Source organism: Physeter macrocephalus, chromosome 2 (genome assembly GCF_002837175.3).
Source record: "Physeter macrocephalus isolate SW-GA chromosome 2, ASM283717v5, whole genome shotgun sequence".
Classification (NCBI taxonomy): Eukaryota; Metazoa; Chordata; class Mammalia; order Artiodactyla; family Physeteridae; genus Physeter; species Physeter macrocephalus.
This window is the reverse complement of record NC_041215.1, coordinates 36,104,652-36,127,380: the sequence shown is the minus strand read 5'-3', so window position 1 is coordinate 36,127,380 and position 22,729 is coordinate 36,104,652. Positions and strand designations below refer to the sequence as shown.

At 37.8% G+C, this 22,729-nt stretch overlaps 1 protein-coding gene across 2 annotated transcripts in view; it reads right to left on the bottom strand.

The window, feature by feature from the left end:
* UGGT1 (UDP-glucose glycoprotein glucosyltransferase 1) overlaps positions 1-22,729 on the bottom strand; it is a 110,308-nt gene that overhangs the window by 52,817 nt on the left and 34,762 nt on the right. For both annotated transcript variants that reach the window (XM_007127050.4, XM_007127051.4), the window contains exons 15-18: positions 21,885-21,970; positions 16,729-16,864; positions 14,404-14,535; positions 2,317-2,481 (exon numbers count right to left, since the gene is read on the bottom strand). In XM_007127050.4, the coding sequence (XP_007127112.1) occupies positions 2,317-2,481; positions 14,404-14,535; positions 16,729-16,864; positions 21,885-21,970 (519 nt within the window). The remainder of the gene's footprint in view (positions 1-2,316; positions 2,482-14,403; positions 14,536-16,728; positions 16,865-21,884; positions 21,971-22,729) is intronic.

Genomic DNA, 22,729 nt, shown 5'->3' with positions numbered 1-22,729 from the left:
ACAGTACCATGACAATTTAATGGGGAAAGATTACTCTTTTCAATAAATGGTGCTGGGGCCACTGAATATTCAAAAAGATACCCAAGTTGCATGTCTCAAGTTGAACAGGGAAAAAGAGTTGGAATCCTACCTCACTCCATATACAAAAATTAACTGAAGATGGATCAAAGAACTAAATGTTAAGAGGAAAAACTATAAAATACTCAGAAGAAAACATAGAAATCTTCATGACCTAGGATTAAGCAAGAGTTTCTTACATATGATACAAATAATACAAGCAAGGACAACAAAAAAAAAGTAAATTGAACTTAATCAAAATTTAAAACATTTGTGCTTTGGGGCTTCCCTGGTGGCGCAGTGGTTGAGAGTCTGCCTGCCGATTCAGGGGATACGGGTTTGTGCCCCGGTCCGGGAAGATCCCACATGGAGGACCTGATTTAACAAAATCTATTAAAAATGGCTAGGGCTTCCCTGGTGGCGCAGTGGTTGAGAGTCCACCTGCCGATGCAGGAGACACGGGTTTGTGCCCTGGTCTGGGAAGATCTCACATGCCGCGGAGCGGCTAGGCCCGTCAGCCATGGCCGCTGAGCCTGCGCGTCCGAAGCCTGTGCTCCGCAACGGGAGAGGCCACAACAGTGAGAGGCCCGCGTACCGCAAAAAAAAAAAAAAAAAAAAATTAAAACATTTGTGCTTTAAAAGACACTACCAAGGAAGTAAAAAGACAAACCAGAAAATGAGAGAAAATATTTGAAAATCATAAATAATATGGAATTCATGTCCAGAATATACAAAGAACTCTTATAACTCAACAGTAATAAAACAAATAATCCAATTAAACACAGGCAAATAATCTGAATAGACACTTCTCCAAAGAGAAATAAATGGTTAATAAGCATAGGAAACAATGCTCAACATCATTCATGACTGAGTAATGCAAATCAAAACCACAATGAGATACCACTTCACACCCACTAGGCTATAATCGAAGAGACAGACAATACCAGGAATTGGCTAGAATTTATAGAAAATGGAACCTGCATACGCTGCTGAGAGGAATGTATAAGGGTGCAGGTGCTTTGAAAAACAGTCTGGCCGTTCTGTTAAAAATGGAATTACTATTAAAAACAGAATAACTACATGAGCAGGCAATTCCACTCCTAAGTATATACCCAAGACAACTGAGAACATATGTCTATATTAAAACTTTTACATGATTGCTTATAGCAGCAGCATTATTCATAGTAGCCAAAAAAGTGGCAATAATCTAAATATGAATGGATAAACAAACTGTGGTATATCAATTGGAGGAACTATTATTTGGCCATAAAAAGGAATGAAGTACTGACACATGCTCCAACAAGGATAAACCTTGAAAACATTATGCTAAGTAAGAGAAATCAGTCACAAAAGACCATATATTATATGAATCCCTTTATATAAAATGTCCCAAACAGGCAAATCCAGAGAGACCGAAAACAGATTCATGGGTGCCAGATACCCAAGACAACTGAGAACATATGTCTATATTAAAACTTTTACATGATTGCTTATAGCAGCAGCATTATTCATAGTAGCCAAAAAAGTGGCAATAATCTAAATATGAATGGATAAACAAACTGTGGTATATCAATTGGAGGAACTATTATTTGGCCATAAAAAGGAATGAAGTACTGACACATGCTCCAACAAGGATAAACCTTGAAAACATTATGCTAAGTAAGAGAAATCAGTCACAAAAGACCATATATTATATGAAGCCCTTTATATAAAATGTCCCAAACAGGCAAATCCAGAGAGACCGAAAACAGATTCACGGGTGCCAGAGGGTGGGGTAGGGGGAAAATGGGGAGTGATTGCTGCTGGGTGTCAGGTTTATTTTAGGGGTGAGGATAACGCTCTGAAATTAGACAGTGGTGACAGTTGCATAATTCTGTGTAAATACTAAAACCCACTGCATAGTCCACCTTAAAAGGCTGAGTTTTATGGCATGTAAGTTATATCTCAACAATAACTATATATATATAAAATATTTGAATTTTTCTGAGTCAAAATTCCTTACAAGTAGAACAAATGTCTCTTAGAATGGCTAAATTCTTAAGAATTTTTAAAATAAAATTTAATCTTGAAGCCAATAAAATTAGTTATTTCAAAAACAACGTACAGAAAGTCTCAGGGATATTTTCACTACAGCAGAACCTGCTGGGAGTCTGCAAATCAATTATGAGTGGTGTACAGAAAACTTTATTGCCTACTACAGGACTACAAAAATGTAAGCAAACCATTCTCTTTCAAAATCAGCCTTGAAACAGTACTTACCAAGTACACTGCTCTTTGAAAGAAGGTTGTAGTCTCCAGGATTTTGTGCATTGTGATGGTTTCCAACTCATCAGGGTCTAGCTGCTCCTTTTCAAAGGGCATTCCATTGAACAGGACAACAGGCAGTGGACCAACTCCAGTCTGCTCATAGTAGCCTCTGGCTTCCTGAAACACATGGGACCACAAACAGCATATTTTTGTCCTTCCTGAGACAAATGGAACAAAGCATATTTTTCACACATACATGTTCTAAGAAAAAAAACAACAGAAATATGGAAACCAAGAAATAACTGAAGAAAAATTCTTTTAAAAATATATAAAGAACTAACACAACATTGTAAATCAACTACACTCCAATAAAAATTAATTTTTTAAATATATAAAGAACATCATAGTTAATATCCTACTAGGTAAATCTGAGTTTAAATTACTGAGTTTTAATAAAACCACAAAACCTTATAAATCAGGAAGTGGTTGAAGATGGGGATGAGGGTAATTTTAAGCAGCCCTTAAAATTTTAATTTTAAGACCTGAATTACATATACTACAGCCCAAACTATACAACAGACTTTTCTGCAATAGAGATATTCTATCTTCACTGTCCAATGCAGTAACCACTAACCACATGTAGCTATTGAGCACATGAAATTAATTAATTTCCATTTTAAAAGCTCATGTGGCCAGAGGCTACCATAATGGGCAGCACAACTATAGACTGTCATAAATTATTAGTGCTCCTGGGCAGATAACTTGAGATGAAACATTTACACCCAATTCTAAATTTAAAAGTATCCACATCACTAAACAAGAAGTTACACCTACAGGACACAAAACAAGGTTGGTGGGAAAACAGTGCTCAAAAATTGCTCTATAATGTGCTAAGCTCAATCTTTTGCCTTCTCCAGGACAAAAGAGGTTTCTTGGCAGGGAAGTACCAGGCGAACAAACATATCTGAGACTTTTCCAACAATCGACATAGGTACATTCCCCCAGATATCAACCACAGACCCAAGACTAAGATTTTAGAGTAAAAACTATATTACTACCCAAGATATAAAAAAAAGTCCTTAAAGCATTCTTGTTAAACATCTTGTAACTGCTATCTTCTGAAAACAGCAGAATTTAAAAATATATAACCTTTTTAGATAGCACAAATAGAAAAGTACCTCAATTCGGTAACTAATACCAGTCATCAGCTTAGTTTCAGATCTAGCCACAGTGATAACTGATAGTACAGACTTATCTGATGGACTAACATGGCACAATGAGAAAGGCCTTCCAGGTTGATTTCTGCCATCTCTGTATATCATGGTTAAAACTTTTAAAATGTACACTCCCAAAACTGTTACATTAATTCTGTTCTTTGACATCTCACCTATCTCAAAGAAGTTCATAAAAACTCAATTTTAATCTACTTTGAGCTTTGAAAATCAATCCCCCAGGAAAATAAAACAAAATCCACATTGTAACTCTCAGTGACAATAAGAAGTAATGCTGGTTTTCTCTGAACATGGCAACTGAGTAAAAGGCAAGAGTGGGAGGGAGATGTTTTGACTATAAACTTTCCATTTTTGCAACTTGCAAATAGATTATCAGATTAAAAATTAACAGAATGCAGGCCAATTATCAGAGTCACGCTTAAAAATTACACTTGAGAATTTCTACCAACTGATCACTAAAAATGCTAATTACATATAATTTTGAAACACTGACTACAAAATCACGAATGAGCCATTCATAAATGATAACTGAGATTAATAAAGACTCAGAGTTAATATGCCAAATGTAAAATGTTTGCATGAATAAGTTAGAACTTTTCTTACTTTGGCTTTGAAACATATAAATATGCACCTATCAGACTATATTCTCTTCAGTTCAAAAGATCTACTTTAATTGTACAATGTAGTTTTTAGAAATGATTACTTCTTTCAAAGACCAGGCATAGAAGATAACACAGCTTCAGATTTACACAAAAGGTACAGATATTCCTCAGTGTAATAACATTTGCTAACCGCACTCATTCTTCCTTTAAAAGAAAAAAATGCACTCGGGCTTCCCTGGTGGCACAGTGGATAACAATCTGCCTGACAATGCAGGGGACACGGGTTCAATCCCTGGTCAGGGAAGATCCCACATGTCGCAGAGCAACTAAGCCCGTGCGCCACAACTACTGAGCCTGCACTCTAGAACCTGCGAGCCACAACTACTGAGCCCGTGTGCCACAACTACTGAAGCCCGTGTGCCTAGAGCCCGTGCTCCGCAACAAGAGAAGCCACCGCAATGAGAAGCCCGCGCACCGCAACAAAGAGTAGCCCCCGCTCACCGCAACTAGAGAAAGCCTGTGCGCAGCAACGAAGACCCAACGCAGCCAAAAATAAATTAATTTTTTTTAAAAATGCAGTCATTCCTCCTTTTCAAAAAAATCTTTTTTTTCTTGGGCTTTTTCATATGAGGGGTACAGCTCCTGCAACTTAAAAAATCTTATTGATCATTAGATTCTTAGGACCTCTGGGAATCTCACAACATCCTTCTCTTGAGAGTATACGCCTACTTAAATAGCTAGGTAATTATGATCTGTTTATATGGGAAGGGCCTCTAACCAGTAGAGATGAGGAAAAAGGCCAAATCTGGGAAACTATTGAGGAGTTAGGTCTGTGATACTCCCACTTGATTCTTCAGCAAAATCAAGATTTCAATGCATAAAAGACAACATGTAAAAATACCCTTTGCCCCAATTTGTCCACTATAGTCAATGTTTTTCAAGCAAATCCTTTTGATATAGCAATCATCCACAATAAAAAAGGCAACATGTACTTTTTCTTCAATAGGATAGAGAACCAGAGTTAAACATTTTCCAAAAGTGAAATATAAGAAAATTCCATTAATTTTCTCAAATATTCCCGAAGTGGCCCTTCTTTCCTTTTATTTCACCTTTTCTTTTTCTACAGCGCTACTCAGGCTGTTTGTGAAAATGTGAAAAATCACTAGGTGCCCATATCAATATTATTTTATTTAAAAAAAAAAAAAAAGGTAAGTGACTGAACAGAAGGTTGCAATACAATAATGGAAACATGTTCAGTCTAAACTGAGTAGCTCTCATGACCAGCTTCAACTCCAAACCTTAAACCAAGGAGATTTAACACTGAGGCAGGAGTGATGTCAGTATCATGCTGAATAAGACTTCCCTCATTAGCGTCTCCCCCACAGAAAAACAACAACTTGGCATCTATCCACAGACAAAAGGGTCTTTGTGGGAGCTTTGGAATTCAGCACCATATGCCAAGTGGCCCGGGAGAAGTGTTGCCCGCCCGTGCAGCAGGTAACATGCAGACGGACTCTGACCCTGGCTGTGGGCTCTGCATTGATGCATGAGCTGGCTCCAGGGAACCCCTGGGAAAAACTATCTTAATCAATCACCCATAGACAAGACAGCCTCCGTGAAGTCCAGGTTTCCAGCAAGAAGTCCCAGGACACCACTGGAGCAAAAAAATATCAATTTGGACACACTGGAGAGGGTAAGAGAACAGTCTGACTTTATTCACCTCACCCCTCTCCCAAGGCAGTACAGCTTAGGGCCACAGGAGATCTTCTGAGCCTATGATTTCTCCTACAAAGGACATAAGAGCAAGGGTTGAGCACTCAACTCCTCCAGCTCTGTGGGATGCTGCCAGAGAGGCTCATTTCTCTCCCGCTCCATCCAGAACACTGATTTGTGGGTGGCGTCACCATGAGGGAAGAGGCTGGGAGGGCAGCAGATAGTGCGCTCACAGGGCATTTAAGGAAGGCAGATCCTACTTACTGCATCAACAAGCCCACCTATGAGACACCCAGGACACCTCATCCACAGATGCCCCCAGATGGCTCATGGGCACCCCACAGTGCTCTGCACACACCCTACCCCCATATACCCACACCCTGTGGCTGGCTCCCAGTGCACAATCCTGACAAGGGCAGCAAGAGTGAGCTTTGCTAGATGGATAGTGAGGACGTACAGAAAGCCAATCCACATCAGGAGGCCAGAAAGAGACAAAAAACTTGAGCTTTAGCGCCACTTTGGGAAAAACAAAAAGGAGGTAGCCTGTCAGCACCCAGCCTGGAGGCAACGTAGAATCAAGAGGAGTTAAACAAGTTCAGAATTCTGCACAAGAGGCAACAACAGCATGGAGCAGGTGTACCCACAGACATTCTGAGAAAGCCTCAAAATTCCTAGCAAGGCTGAAATGGAAGGTATTTCTCTCCCAAAGCAGAGAGTAAAGACTGGTAGAAGTGACTGCTACCAGTCACTTCTGGTAGCAACTTAAAATTGCAAGGAACATGAAAAATCAAGAAAGTATAACATCACCTAAGGATCGCAATAATCTTCCAGTTACCAATCCCGAAGACATGGAGATCTGCAATTTACCCAATGAAGAATTCAGAATAGCTGTTTTTGGGAGACTCAGTGAGCTACAAGAAGACACAGAAGGACAACTCAACAAAATCAAGAAAACAATACACAAACAAAATCAGAATTTTAATAGAGAGAGAGCATAAAAATGAACCAAACCAAAATCCTGAAGCTGAAGTATATAATGAATGAAATTTTAAAAATGATATAGCATTAACATCAGAGTGAAATCAAGCAAAAGAAAAAAATCTACAAGTTAGAAGACAGGAACTTTGCAATTATCCAGTCAGAGGACAACAATAACAACAGCAACCAAAGAATTAAAAAAATGGTATATGGATAATTTTCAAATTACTGGAGTTCCAGAGAAGATGAGATAGAGAAGGGGGCAGAAAGCTTGTTTAAAGAAATAATGGATAAGAACTTCCCAAATCTGGAGAGAGATTTGGATATCCAAGTTCCTGAAGATCATAGGTCACCAAAGAAAATAAATTTAAAGAGAACCTCTCCAAGACACATTATAATAAAACTATCAAAAGTCAAAAACAGACACTCTTAAGAGCAGCAAGAGAAGAAGAAGCTTGTAACTTACCAGGGAAGGCTAACAGTGGACATCTCAGTAAAAAAGATGCAGGCAAGGAGTGAGTGGGATGATACATTCAAACTGCTAAAAGAAAAAACTGCCAACCAAGAATACTCTACCTGGCAAAGTTATCGTCTAGAAATGGAGGAGAAATAAAGACATTCCCAGACAAACAAAAGCTAAGAGAGTTCATCATCACCAGATGTGCCTTACAAGAAATGCTAAAAGGAGTCCTTCAAGCTGAAATGAAAGGACGTTAATTAGTAACATGAAAACATACAACACACTAGTAAAGGTAAGTATATAGTTAAATTCAGAACACCCTAACACTGTAATATGATGGTGTATTAACCACTTAACTCTATAAAGGTTAAAAGACAAGAGTATTCAAATGAAGCAAGAGAGGGCCCTCAACCATGAATTTTGTAGCAATGCCCTCCATGCTCAAAGGGAATGCGGGATGGATGACAGCTGCCTGAATTCCCCTCTAAAGATGATGCTGTTCATGCAGAAAACTCCATCTTGCTGTTTTTCAATGTAAAAAATATGCTGATGAAAAGCAAAAAAAAAAAGACAAGAGTACTAAAAGTAACTATAGATATAATTTTATTGTGAATACACAATATAAAGAGTTAAACTGTGATGTCCAAAACAAAAAAGGGGTGGGAATAAAAGGGTGGTTTTTATATTTGATCAAAGTCATCAACATAAAAAAGATTATTTTATCTATAAAATATTTTACGTAAGACTCATAGTAACCACAAAACAAAAATCTACAGTAGGTTCACAAAAGATGAAGAGAAGGGAACCAAAGCATACCATTACGAAAAATCATCAGTTCACAAAGGGAGGGAGCAAGAGCGGAAAAAAGGAACAAGAGAAATATAAATCAGCCTCAAATAACTAATAAAATGGCATTACTATGTCCCTTACCTATCAATAACTACTCTAAATGTTCCTGTATTAAATTCTCCAATCAAAAGGCACAGAATGGCTAGATGGATTGAAAAATAAGACCCAACTATATAAGCCTACAATTCCTTGCAGCTTTAAGGACACAAACAGACTCAAAGTGAAGGGATAGAAAAAGATACACTTACGTAAGTGGAAACCAGAAGAGAGCAGGGGTAGCTATATTTCTATCAGACAAAACAGAGTTTAAGCCAAAAACTGTAACAAGAGATAAAAAAGTCATTATATAATGATAATGGGGTCAATTCATTGAGAAGATTTAACAATTCTAAATATATATGCACCCAACATCGGAACACCTAAATATATGAAACGAATACTAACAGATCACTAGCGAGAAAAAGACAACTATACAATGTTAATAGGGGAATTAAAGATATGGAAGCAGAAAACCATAATTCAAAAAGAGACATGTACCACAATGTTCACTGCAGCACTATTTACAATAGCCAGGACGTGGAAGCAACCTAAGTGTCCATCAACAGATGAATGGATAAAGAAGATGTGACACATATATACAATGGAATATCAGTCAGTCATAAAAAGAAATGAAATTGAGTTATGTGCAGTGAGGTGGATGGACCTAGAGTCGGTCATACAGAGTGAAGTAAGTCAGAAAGAGAAAAACAAATACCGTATGCTAACACATATATATGGAATCTAGGACAGGAATAAAGACACAGAGGTAGAGAATGGACTTGAGGACATGGGGAGGGGGAAGGGTAAGCTGGGAGGAAGTGAAAGAGTAGCACTGACATACAGACTACCAAATGTAAAATAGATAGTTAGTGGGAAGCAGCTGCATAGCACCGGGAGATCAGCTCGGTGCTTTGTGACCACCTAGACGGGTGGGACAGGGATGGTGGGAAGGAGGCGCAAGAGGGAGGGGATATGGGGATATATGTATATGTACAGCTGATTCACTTTGTTATAAGGCAGAAATTAACACAACACTGCAAAGCAATTATACTCCAATAAAGATGTTAAAAAAAATAAAAAACAAAGATATGGAAGCAACCTAAGTGTCCATCAAGAGATGAATGGATAAAGAAGATGTAGTTTACATACACAATGGACTCCTACTCCGCCATAAAAAAGAATGAAATTTTGCCATTTCCAACAACATGGATGGACTTGGAGGGCATTATGCCAAGTGAAATAAGTCAGACAGAGAAAGACAAATCCTGTATGATCTCACTTACATGTGGAATCTATAAAATACAGCAAACTAGTGAATATAACAACAACAAAAAAAAACAGACTCACAGATATACAGAACAAATTACTGGTTACCAGTGGGGAGAGTGAAGTGGGGAGGGACAAGATACAGATAGAGGATTAAGATGTATATTATGGGGACTTCCCTGGTGGTGCAGTGGTTAAGAATCCACCTGCCAATGCAGGGAACATGGATTCAAGCCCTGGTCGAGGAGGATCCCACATGCTGCGGAGCAACTAAGCCCATGTGCACAACTACTGAGCCCGTGTGCCACAACTACTGAAGCCTGTGCGCCTAGAGCCTTTGTTCTGCAACAAGAGAAGCCACCGCAATGAGAAGCCCGCACACTGCAAAGAAGAGTAGCCCCTGCTCACCGCAACTAGAGAAAGCCCGCAGGTAGCAACAAAGACCCAATGCAGCCAAAAATAAATAAATAAATGAATTTATTTTTTTAAAAACTGTAATAAATTTTTTTAAAGATATTATTATATATACGTAATACATATCTTCCGGGATAACCTAGAAGAAATGGATAAATTCCTAGAAACATAAAACCTACCAAGACTGAATCATGAAGAAATAGAAAATCTGGACAGACCAATAATAAGTAAGGAGTCGGAATCAGTAATGAATATCCTCCCAACAAAGAAAAGCCTAGGACCACATGGTTTCCTTAGTGAGTGCTACAAAACATTTAAAGAAGAAGTAACACCAGTCCTTCTCAAAGTCTTCCAAAAAACTGAAGCAAACAGAACATATTTTATGTGGCCAGAGTTACCCTAATAACAAAACCAAACAAAGACAACACAAATAAAAGAAAATTACAGGCCAATATCTCTGATGAACACAGATGCAAAAATCCCCAACAAAATATTAGCAAACTGAATTCAACAATACATCAAAAGGATTATACAGGGACTTCCCTGGTGGCACAGTGGTTAAGAATCCACCTGCCGGGACTTTCCTGGCGGTCCAGTGGTTAAGACTTCGCCTTCCAATACAGGGGGTGCAGGTTCGATCCCTGGTCGGGGAGCTAAGATTCCACATGCCTCACGGCCAAAAAACCAAAACAGAAGCAATATTGTAACAAATTCAATAAAGACTTTAAAAATGGTCCACATCCAAAAAAAAAAGAAGGAATCCATCTGCCATTGCAGGGGACACGAGTTGGAGCCCTGGTCTGGGAAGATCCCACATGCTGCGGAGCAACTATGCCTGTTCACAACTATTGAGCTCACGCTCTAGAGCCCATGAACCACAACTACTGAGCCTGCATGCCACAACTACTGAAGCCTGCGCGCCTGGAGCCCGTGCTCCACAACAAGAGAAGCCACCACTATGAGAAGCCCACGCACCGCAATGAAGAGCAGCCCCTGTTCGCCACAACTAGAGAAAGCCCACACACAGCAACAATGACCCAGCACAGCCAAAAATAAATAAATAATTTTTTTTTTTAAAGATGACCTTCAAAAAAAAAAAAAATAAGGATCATACACCATGATCAAGTGAAATATATTCTAGGCATGAAAGGATGATTCAAAATCCCCACATCAATCAACGTGATACACCACATTAACAAAATGAATGATAAAAACCACATGATCATCTCAACAGATGCAGAAAAACCATTTGAGAAGATTCAACACCCATTTATGATATAAACTCTCAGTGAAGTGGGTATAGAAGGGACATACCTCAATGTAATAAAGTCCACATACAACAAATCCACAGCTAACATCATACTCAATGGTGAAAAACTGAAAGCTATCACTCTAAGATCGGGAACAAGACAAGGATGCCCACTCTCGCCACTCATTTTCAACACAATATTGAAAATCCTAGCCAGAGCAATGAGGTAAGAAAAAGAAATAAAACATGCCCAAATTGGAAAGAAGTAAAACTGTTACTATTTGCAGATGACATGATTTTATGTGCAGAAAACCCTAAAGACTCCACCAAAAAATTATTGGAAGTAATAAACAAATACAATAAAGTTGCAAGATATAAAAGCAATATACAAAAATCTGTTGCATTTCTTCTATACACTAGGCAGAAAGAGAAATTAAGAAAACAATCCCATTTATAATCACAATAAATTTAACCAGGGAGGTGAAAGATGTACCCTGAAACCTGTAAGACTGTTGAAAGAAACCAAAGAAGACACAAATAAATGGAAAGATATTTCATGCTCATGGACTGGACTTCCCTGGCAGTCCAATGGTTAGCACTCTGTACTTTCACTGCTGTGGGCCCTGGTTCAATCACTGGTTGGGGAACAAAGATCCTGCAAGCCATGCCTCATGGCCAAGAAAAAAATAAATAAAGCCAATTAAAAACACACACACACACCCCAACAAGAAAGGTATTTCCCTGGCGGTCCAGTGGCTAAGACTCCACACTCCCACTGCAAGGGGTGTGGATTCAATCCCTGGTCAGGGATCCCACATCCTGCATGGTGCAGCCAAAAATAAATAAATAAAATGTCCCTATTACCTAAGACAATTTACATTACAGATTCAATGTAATCCCTATCAAAATCCCAAGGACATTTTTCACAGAAATAGAACAAAAATTCTGAAATTTATACAGAAACAGAAAAGATCCTGAATAACCAAAACAATCCTGAGAAAAAGAACAAAGCTGGAGGTATCACATTTCCTGACTTCAAACTATATTACAAAGCCATACTAATCCAAACAGCATGGTATTGGCAGGAAAACAGACATAGATCAATGGAACAGAATGAGAGCCTAGAAATAAAACCAAACATATATGGACAATTTATGACAAAGGAGCAAAGAACATACAATGGAGAAATGGTATCTCTTCAATAAATGGTGTTGGGAAAACCAGACAGCCACATGCAAAAAAAAAAAATGAAACTAGACCACTACCTCACACCATACACAAAAATTAACTCAAAATGAATTAAAAACTTTAATGTAAGACTTGAAACCATAAAAGTCCAAGGGAAAAAAAGGCAGTATCGGGCTTCCCTGGTGGCGCAGTGGTTGAGAGTCCGCCTACCGATGCAGGGGACACGGGTTCGTGCCCCGGTCCAGGAGGATCCCACATGCCACGGAGCAGCTGGGCCCATGAGCCGTGGCCACTGGGCCTGCGCATCCAGAGCCTGTGCTCCGCAACAGGAGAGGCCACAACAGTGAGAGGCCCACGTACCAAAAAAAAAAAAAAAAAAAAAATGGGCAGAGGACTTGAACAGACATTTTTCCAAAGAAGACATACAGCTGGCCAACAGGCACATGAAAGGTGTTCAACATCACTACTCATTTTGGAAATGCAAATCAAAACCACATAAGATATCACCTCACACTTGCCAAAACGACTATTATCAAAAACACAGACTATAACAAATGTTGGTAAGTATGTGGAGAAAAGAAAATCCTCTTGCACTGCTGGAATGTAAATTGGTACAGCCACTATGGAAAACAGTATGGAGATTCCTCAAAAAAAATTAAGAATAGAATATGATCCAGTAATTCCATTTCTGGTTATTTATCTAAAGAAAGTGATAACACTAATCCAAAAAATTATATGCACTCCTATGTTCATCATGGCATTGTTTACAATAGCCAAGATACAGAAACAACCCAAGTGTCCATCAACAGATGAATGGATAAAGAAGATGTGAGATATACATACACACACACAAACACACATACACACACAATAGAACACTTCCCAGTCATAAAAAGAAGATGAAATCTTGCCATCTGTGACAACATGGATGGACCTTGAGGGTATTATGCTAGTGAAATAAGTCAGACGGAGAAGGACAAATACCATAGGATTTCACTTACATGTGGAATATAAAAAACTAATAAACAAACAAAACAAAATAAATGAACAAACCAAACCAAACAAAAACAAACATGTAACAAAGTAGTGGATACTGGGGGTGGGGAAATGAGTAAATGGGATCAACTGTACGGTGATGAATGGAAACTAAATTTTTGGTGGTGGGCAAGCTGTAGGGGATACAAAAGTAGAAATATAATGTTGTACACGTGAAACTTACATAATGTTACAAATCAATGTTACCATAATAAAATTATATTAAGTTAAAATAAGTGGAAGGAAGGAAACGAAAACAAACTGAATGACTAGAAAAACAAAAAAGTGAAAGGCTAAAAAACAACTGGTGTTGAATTGGGTGTGGGTAAGACTTGAGAGGGAGATTATAAAATCTAGGATTCTGTACTCAGATAAAAGAGAAAGTATAAACAATGCATTATCAGTATGGTTTCTAATGAAATGATAGGTCAGATCTCAAACAGATGAACCAAAGGCCTTGTCCTTCATTCAAAAACATGAAAAAAGCTGGTAAATAAATACACTTTTTTATTGTTTTAAATTGTTTCAGAAATGTATTTTGATTCCTTGCCTTAACATTTGCTTTCAATAAACTGACCACCTTGTTCCTGCTTACAATAAAGGTCCTTCACTATATTTAATGTCTCACTATTATCTTTAAATAAAGATTTTAAAATATTTCCCTATATCCTTATTATGAGACTTTGCCATTCTGTTTATTACATTTCCTATTGCATTTCCATCTTTAGCCTGAACAATTAAATACATGACACACATTAGGCACACACATCATATACTTCCAACAGATTTTATCCAGAACATATATCACTCAAGTACTACCAGTGCATTATAAAGAGAAATTATTTTTCAATTGTATAGTTAATAGGCCAGCTAAAAATCAATGATATCTTCACAAAATTGAAATATAAACTATATTTGCAGAGACAGAAAAGTGACCAGGTTTCTAAATTTTTAAATGCTAAGTACCTAAATATTTCATCATCACCACCTTTATTAACAGTAACCCCCAATAATAAGGAGACGTAAGGCAAGTATAGTGTTGCAGTCAAATGAGAAGTGCCTGAGAATGTTTACCTTCCGATTCTGATCATAAGCAGAGTCAATCCCCAAAATGCTATTCACTTCCACATATGGATATTTCTTCTCCAGGACACTGACCACATGTTCAACTTTAACTTTTTCTCCAGTCCTTACTTTGTTATATATCTGAAGAAAGAAAAACCAGGTAACCAACTACACTTTCACATGTCAATTTCGGAGTATTTATTACAAAAGATTTCAGAATGTAGAGGAAAAATGAAAACAATAGCTAATTCTCTTAAAAAGAGCAAATGGGGGCTTCCCTGGTGGCGCAGTGGTTGAGAGTCCGCCTGCCGATGCAGGGGACACGGGTTCGTGCCCCGGTCCGGGAGGATCCCACGTGCCGCGGAGCGGCTGGGCCCGTGAGCCATGGCCGCTGGGCCTGCGCGTCCGGAGCCTGTGCTCCGCAACGGGAGAGGCCACAACAGTGAGAGGCCCGCGTAACGCAAAAAAAAAAAAAAAAAAAAAAAAAGAGCAAATGGGCCATATTAGCAATTCTCCCTTTTCCATATACTTCCTTATGCCTTCTTATGTTAGAAACTACATATTCTTAAAATGACTCAATCAGTTCATATTCACATTAAGTCCCAACGCAAAAATGTGTTAATTTTTAAAAAATCCGAATACTTAAAAGTAATCCTTGAAATAAGAACTCATGTCCATGAAGTTTAAGGGGAAAAAAAGTTTCAAAATACGTATGGCATAATCCTTGTTTTTTAAAGGCAGACATAAGACAACAACAAAACTGTGTCTGTACATGTACAGTTAAGCATCTAGAAGAATGCAAGCTTTTAACAAGTGGCTGCCTTTAAGGAGCAGGATTAAGGAGGGCAGAGACAGATTTTTTTAATCAACACACTTTAATATTATTTTTTTAAAGTTTTAATAATGAACATAATTTTTTTTTACTTTTGCAACTAAAAATAAAGAAAAAGAAATGAAAACTCTTTATCCTCTTTATCCTTTCCTCACACAGCTGTGAGGGGATAAAACTTTAAAAAACAGACTTAAAAACCCTTATTATCCTCAGCAACTTCATTGGAACTTATTTCATTCTCCAGAGCCCACTGCTAACTAAGGTCCACCACCATTTCTCACAGAGATCACAGCAACAGCTCAACAACTAGTATCCCTGCCACTTTCTTTACCCTTCACCAGATCCATCTCCATACATGCATCAGAATGAGGTTTTAATTGGAGTTTAACTCTGTGATCTGGACACCTATTACCCAGCCTAATGGCCTCAATGACCACTGAGGTTCCCCTCTCCACTCTGTTCTCAAAATATTCTGCTCAAGTCATACTAACAACTTGGAGTCACTACCTCTGATTTGCAGCCACTGTTCAACTGACTCCTGTTTTCCCTCCTACACTCAGCTGGGACAACCTCCCACTCCACAGAAATGCCCGTGGCCATCCCTAGTGGAGTGAGGTCCTAGTGCTGCTGTAGCCAGCGGTGCTTCCCACACTGTACCAAATCATCTGTGTGGAGGCATCCCCCACTAGACTGTAAGGTGTTTGAGGACGGGGGAAAATCTTACTCTTCTTTGTATCCCTAGCAGCTGGTACGGGCCTGGCAAAGGGTGCATCTTTAATAAAAGTTGGCCAAATAAATAAATGAACATTTCAGTTAATAAAATATGCCCCTGACTGAATCTTTAAATAGTAAACATAACAAACATAATGAACAGCAGGCTGAAATCATGTTTATGGGTAAAAGTCATGAAAATAACTGCTTTAAAGATAAGTTTTTCAATAATTAACACTAATCTGTAAGCAAAAGAACTATTACTGGTAAACTTTTTATACTCAAAAATAGAAAACAAAAAACAAGGAGAGTTCTCTGTTTGAACTTGAGCAAGTATCTTAAAATATATATATAAAAATCAGGATATTTCACCGTTTCCAATTAAAATGGAGAAAACAGTTAATAAGAATTTCATGACTTGAATATTAAACTGATTCCTTACAAAAATATCATGATGGTCTTAAAAGGGAAGAAAGCAAAGTTTTTTTAAACAAGTAGAGAACATCACATTTACCGAAAGGCATTAATCAGTGATTTCAAATCGCCAAAAGGCAGAAAACTAAGATACATTAATGTATTAGTATCTAAGGAATCTTAGCTGAAATCACAACAATCTATTACTAACATTAGTGTATCAATAAAGGCAACTCCGGAAATACAAAATGCATCAAGTTTGTGTGAATAATTTACCTTTTTCTCTTTCCAGAAATACAGAATCTCCTTACCACACACTGTTTCTTAGAGTAAGTTAGATTTTTAAAAATTATTCGCCATTTTGAACAAAAACATACGTGTGTCAGAGTTTGGAAGGCATGATAATCATCCACTTCTTGGGCAACATAATTATACGCTCTCAGAACAGCCACTCCAGCATCCTGCATCCCATCAACATCTTCAGAGTCATTAACCACAAAGATTAAACCAATTCTGGGGGAGAAAGGGAAGGGCAAAAAGAAGAAAAAGAAACATCTTGAAGGATGCAACCAGTGAAAAAAAGAAAGGCATCCTCTCTTGAAAAACACAGTTCACATCATACTCTAACATGGCTGGCAAAGGCATTCATCACTTGCAAAATAAAAAAGCAGGTTCCCAAAGGTGGCTTAGACTTTCTAACTATTAAAGCAAGCTGTTTCAATATCATGAAATGAGGCCATTACTGACGTTTAAGGTATTGCCATAGTTTTAGATGGAGATTTTGTTCTGTTTTTAAATAAAAATTAGGGGAAGTGAAAATTCTCAGAATGTGGAAACATATAGAAGGGGGGGTGGATTTTGAGATTTCATACCAGCAATATAGGCATCATAGGTAAATGGAAAGCATAAAAATATTTACTACTGTCCTTAGGCAAAAAGCTACACCCATGCTGAATTGGGCGATTGGGACTGACATGTATACACTGATGTGTATAAAATTGATGACTAATAATAACCTGCAACATAAAAACAAACAAACAAAGCTACAACCAAAGTTAAAGTTTATTACATTTTAAAAGTTAAAGGAATAAACCACAAAGAGCTACCATTACACATCTACAGACTGGCCAAAAAAACTTGCACTGGTCATTATAGAGGCCACTAGCCTCTATCTTAGAGCAAAAGCAATGAAAAAAAGGACAGTCTTTAACTCAAATGGATCACAGACATAAATGTAAAACACAAAATTGTAAAATTCCTAGAAAATAACACAGGATAAAATTAGGTGATCCTGGGTTTGGCAATAACTTCTTAGCTCTAACACCAAAAGCACAACCTACAACAAAAAGAACTGATAAGCTGGACTTCATTCAAATTAAGAACTTCTGTTCTGCAAAAGAAACTGTTAAGAGAAGGAAGACAAGCCAAGATGAAAAGAAAATCTGTGCAAAACAGATATCTGATAAAGGACTGATATGCAAAATATGCTAAGAACTCTTAAAACTAACAATTAAAAACAGTTAAAAATGGGCAAAAGATCTAAACAGGCACCTCACCGAACAAGGTATACAGCTGGCAAATAAGCACACTAAAAGATGCTCAAAATCATATGTCATTAGGGAATTTCAAATTAAAACCATAATGAGATACCACCATACACCTATGAGAATGGCTAAAATCCAAAAAGTACTGACAACACCGAACTCTGGAGGGGATGGGGAGCCATAGGCACCCTCAATCATTGCTGGTGAGAATGTAAAACAGTACAACCACTTGGAACACAGTGTGGCAGTTTCTCAAAAAACTAAACACACTTTTACCATAAGATAAAGTAATCACACTTAGCAGTATTTACTCAAACGTGCTGAAAACTTATATCCATACAAAAACCTGCATACAAATGTTTGTAGCAGCTTTACTCATAACTGCCCTAATCTGGAAGCAACCAAGATGTTGTTAACAGGTGAATGAATTAAAAAAACTATAGGACATCCATATAATGGAATATTATTCAGTGATAAAAATGAGGTATTAAGCCACAAAAAGACATGGACAAAGCTTAAAAGCATACTGTACTGCTAAGTGAAAGAAGCAAATCTGAAAATGTTACATACATCATGATTCTGGAAAAGGCAAAAACTATGGAGACAGTAACAAGATCAGTTGTTGCCAGGAGCTGGGAGAGAGGGACAGAGGGAGAGAGGGACAGAGGGAGGGAGGGAGGGAGGGACAAACAGGTGGAGCACAGGGCATTTTTAGGGCAGTGAAACTAAGCTATATGATACTATAATGGTGGAAACATGTCATTATACCTCTGTCAAAATCCACAAAATGTACAGCACAAACAATGAACCCTAATGTAAACTATGGACTTTAGTTAATAATAATGTAGCAATACCAGTTAATTAATCAACATTGCTCTAAAAAATACAAAGTCTATTAATTTTTTTTTAAAAGTACAGCCTAAAAATATATGATAAACATATATCAAACATCATGCTCTTAGGAGGTATGTGTAGAATTTGTGTATGCATGGATGAGGTAGTTGCACATATGAGGTAGTTGAGAGGGCTTGTTTTTAGATTAAAAATTGTCTTTGTCTTTTTAAAACCCCTCTTATGACAGAAATCAAATGAGTAAGCACCAGGCAGAAATGACCTAAATATTATTCTTATGAAAATAAAAATAAGGGCTAGAACCTAATTATCTCCTCACAAAGTACTTCCCTTTCCCAAGTATTCAATTTTTAAAATGGGCATGAGAGTTGTTCTGCTAGCTAAGTCCCCAAATCCAGACTACTGTTTCTCCCAGGACCAGTCCCTCATCAAGTACCAGTAGGGAGGCTCTCAGATGTGTCCCCTCCTCTCCTCGGTCCCTGCCAACAACTCTGTGTACCACAGCAACTCATACAAAGGAAAACAACCGCTGGTCTGCCTTGGTCTTTCCACCAGCTGTTCACAACATGCCTGTGAGTTAAGTGCCTTCTTCTCACCTACCTTTGCAATCTGAAGAGCCCATGCCCTCTTCCTGTCCCTCAATGCGATTCAGTAAATCTTTAATTAATGCCCACTGTGTACCATGAGCCAACTTCTTTTGTGTTCTTATATTCCCTTTTCATCAAAACATAGCTCTCTCTGGCTGTAATCCTCCACCTAACCATGTGGTATTCATGTTTACATTAAAAATTTCATTAAACTCAAAATCTCTGCTTTTCCATCAATGAAAACTCGCTATTTTCTCCAAAGTCTATCTTAAATCCAACTTTGCCATGAAACCTTTGTCCTTCCCAAATATCTGTCTATAATCTTTTTTTTCCCTGAAATTCTAAAGCACTTAGAACTAGTAAGGACATGACCTAGCACTTGATTGAATATCTTACTGAAAGTAGGCACAGTATTTTTTCCAAGAGGGTAGAAATGTGGCTTATGTTCCACTCACAGCATTTAGCTCAGTGCTGAGTATGGAACACACAATAACATCAATTAGCTAAAGAGCTCTTTTCTTCTTTATTTTCATGTTTTCTAAGAATTCAAATTTTATCAACATGTAAAATTACCACATACTATTCAGAATGTGGGAATATCTTAATCCTTATATATAAAACCTTCAAACATTGTTCTGAAACCCCAGCCATTTAAGTACCCCGTTGGCAGATTTGGTAACACAAGTGAAATAAATGTGTCTGTTTGCATCTATAAAAAGCTGTGTATACATTTAGTCCTTGACAGTCTGATAAGCTATATGATACTATAATGGTGGAAACATGTCATTATACCTCTGTCAAAATCCACAAAATGTACAGCACAAACAATGAACCCTAATGTAAACTATGGACTTTAGTTAATAATAATGTAGCAATACCAGTTAATTAATCAACATTGCTCTAAAAAATACAAAGTCTATTAATTTTTTTTTAAAAGTACAGCCTAAAAATATATGATAAACATATATCAAACATCATGCTCTTAGGAGGTATGTGTAGAATTTGTGTATGCATGGATGAGGTAGTTGCACATATGAGGTAGTTGAGAGGGCTTGTTTTTAGATTAAAAATTGTCTTTGTCTTTTTAAAACCCCTCTTATGACAGAAATCAAATGAGTAAGCACCAGGCAGAAATGACCTAAATATTATTCTTATGAAAATAAAAATAAGGGCTAGAACCTAATTATCTCCTCACAAAGTACTTCCCTTTCCCAAGTATTCAATTTTTAAAATGGGCATGAGAGTTGTTCTGCTAGCTAAGTCCCCAAATCCAGACTACTGTTTCTCCCAGGACCAGTCCCTCATCAAGTACCAGTAGGGAGGCTCTCAGATGTGTCCCCTCCTCTCCTCGGTCCCTGCCAACAACTCTGTGTACCACAGCAACTCATACAAAGGAAAACAACCGCTGGTCTGCCTTGGTCTTTCCACCAGCTGTTCACAACATGCCTGTGAGTTAAGTGCCTTCTTCTCACCTACCTTTGCAATCTGAAGAGCCCATGCCCTCTTCCTGTCCCTCAATGCGATTCAGTAAATCTTTAATTAATGCCCACTGTGTACCATGAGCCAACTTCTTTTGTGTTCTTATATTCCCTTTTCATCAAAACATAGCTCTCTCTGGCTGTAATCCTCCACCTAACCATGTGGTATTCATGTTTACATTAAAAATTTCATTAAACTCAAAATCTCTGCTTTTCCATCAATGAAAACTCGCTATTTTCTCCAAAGTCTATCTTAAATCCAACTTTGCCATGAAACCTTTGTCCTTCCCAAATATCTGTCTATAATCTTTTTTTTCCCTGAAATTCTAAAGCACTTAGAACTAGTAAGGACATGACCTAGCACTTGATTGAATATCTTACTGAAAGTAGGCACAGTATTTTTTCCAAGAGGGTAGAAATGTGGCTTATGTTCCACTCACAGCATTTAGCTCAGTGCTGAGTATGGAACACACAATAACATCAATTAGCTAAAGAGCTCTTTTCTTCTTTATTTTCATGTTTTCTAAGAATTCAAATTTTATCAACATGTAAAATTACCACATACTATTCAGAATGTGGGAATATCTTAATCCTTATATATAAAACCTTCAAACATTGTTCTGAAACCCCAGCCATTTAAGTACCCCGTTGGCAGATTTGGTAACACAAGTGAAATAAATGTGTCTGTTTGCATCTATAAAAAGCTGTGTATACATTTAGTCCTTGACAGTCTGACAAAAGTTCTTGGCAAAGCTCCTTATCCTTATCTCTGCTGAAGGTAGGCTTTGTAATGTGAACACTTACTTAGGAAAATTCCCTAAGCAAGCTAAGACCACATGCTATTTTTACACAAGCTATTTATTAATAACTCAATGACGGTAAGATTCTATTCATTGAGAATCAAATTCTCTCTCCCAAAAGATACCGGCTTCATACTGAACAAAAGATAAAACTGCCCTTAACGATCCCCACGATTAATTATCCTACAATTCAGTAACACCAGACCTGTTAAGAATGACAAACAAAACCTCAGCTAAATGAGATATAACTATCAAATTGATAACAGTGTTACCTTAGTGGTATATGATTACTGAGGAACATCTCAGCTGTGTTCATCAACTCTGCAGTGCTCTCATGAGCAGGATCAACGATGAAAACCTGGAGGGGAAGGGAAAGGAAAACAGGAAACGACATTTATTCAAATGTCACTGGGCCAGTAAAAATGCCTTAGTCTTTACACTTGAAGGCCACCTTTTTCCAGCTACTTTTGAATCACATAAAAAAGAAGTTATACAAAGAGCAGTTACCCTCCCTCTGTATTCAAAGATTGTGGTACTGAAAAGCCAAGTGATTTTCTCATGATCTTACGCTAACATGGGAATTGTATCCAGATGGCTAATACATGTTCTTTACTACACCTAACAAAACCCAAATTTTATTAACTCTCCCACCTTAGAAAATGGAGATTAGCTTCCTGTGTATTCATTTCGAAGGATCTCTGACTTAAGAATTCATTTAGAACCCAATTTTTAGGCCACAATAGTAGCTATCATGTATTAAGTTCTCATGATGTACTTTAAAAAATAATAATTATCCCATTTAATCTCATTTAAACAAATAAAGTTCTCATTGAATAAAGTTTAATACATTATCTCATATGGTAAGAGTAAAAAGAGATTGAAATTTTGACTGGGAAGGAAAAAAGTGGTTTCAAGAGTGAGGCAAGTATAGAGGACCGTTTCCCTTGAAACTTCTGAGGAAGCCAACCTTGGCCATAACCCGCCCCGTCTCTTTAGGAACTACACGAGGTAAAAGAAAGACATGAGGGCTTCCCTGGTGGCGCAGTGGTTGTGCGTCTGCCTGCCGATGCAGGGGAACCGGGTTCGCGCCCCGGTCTGGGAGGATCCCACATGCCGC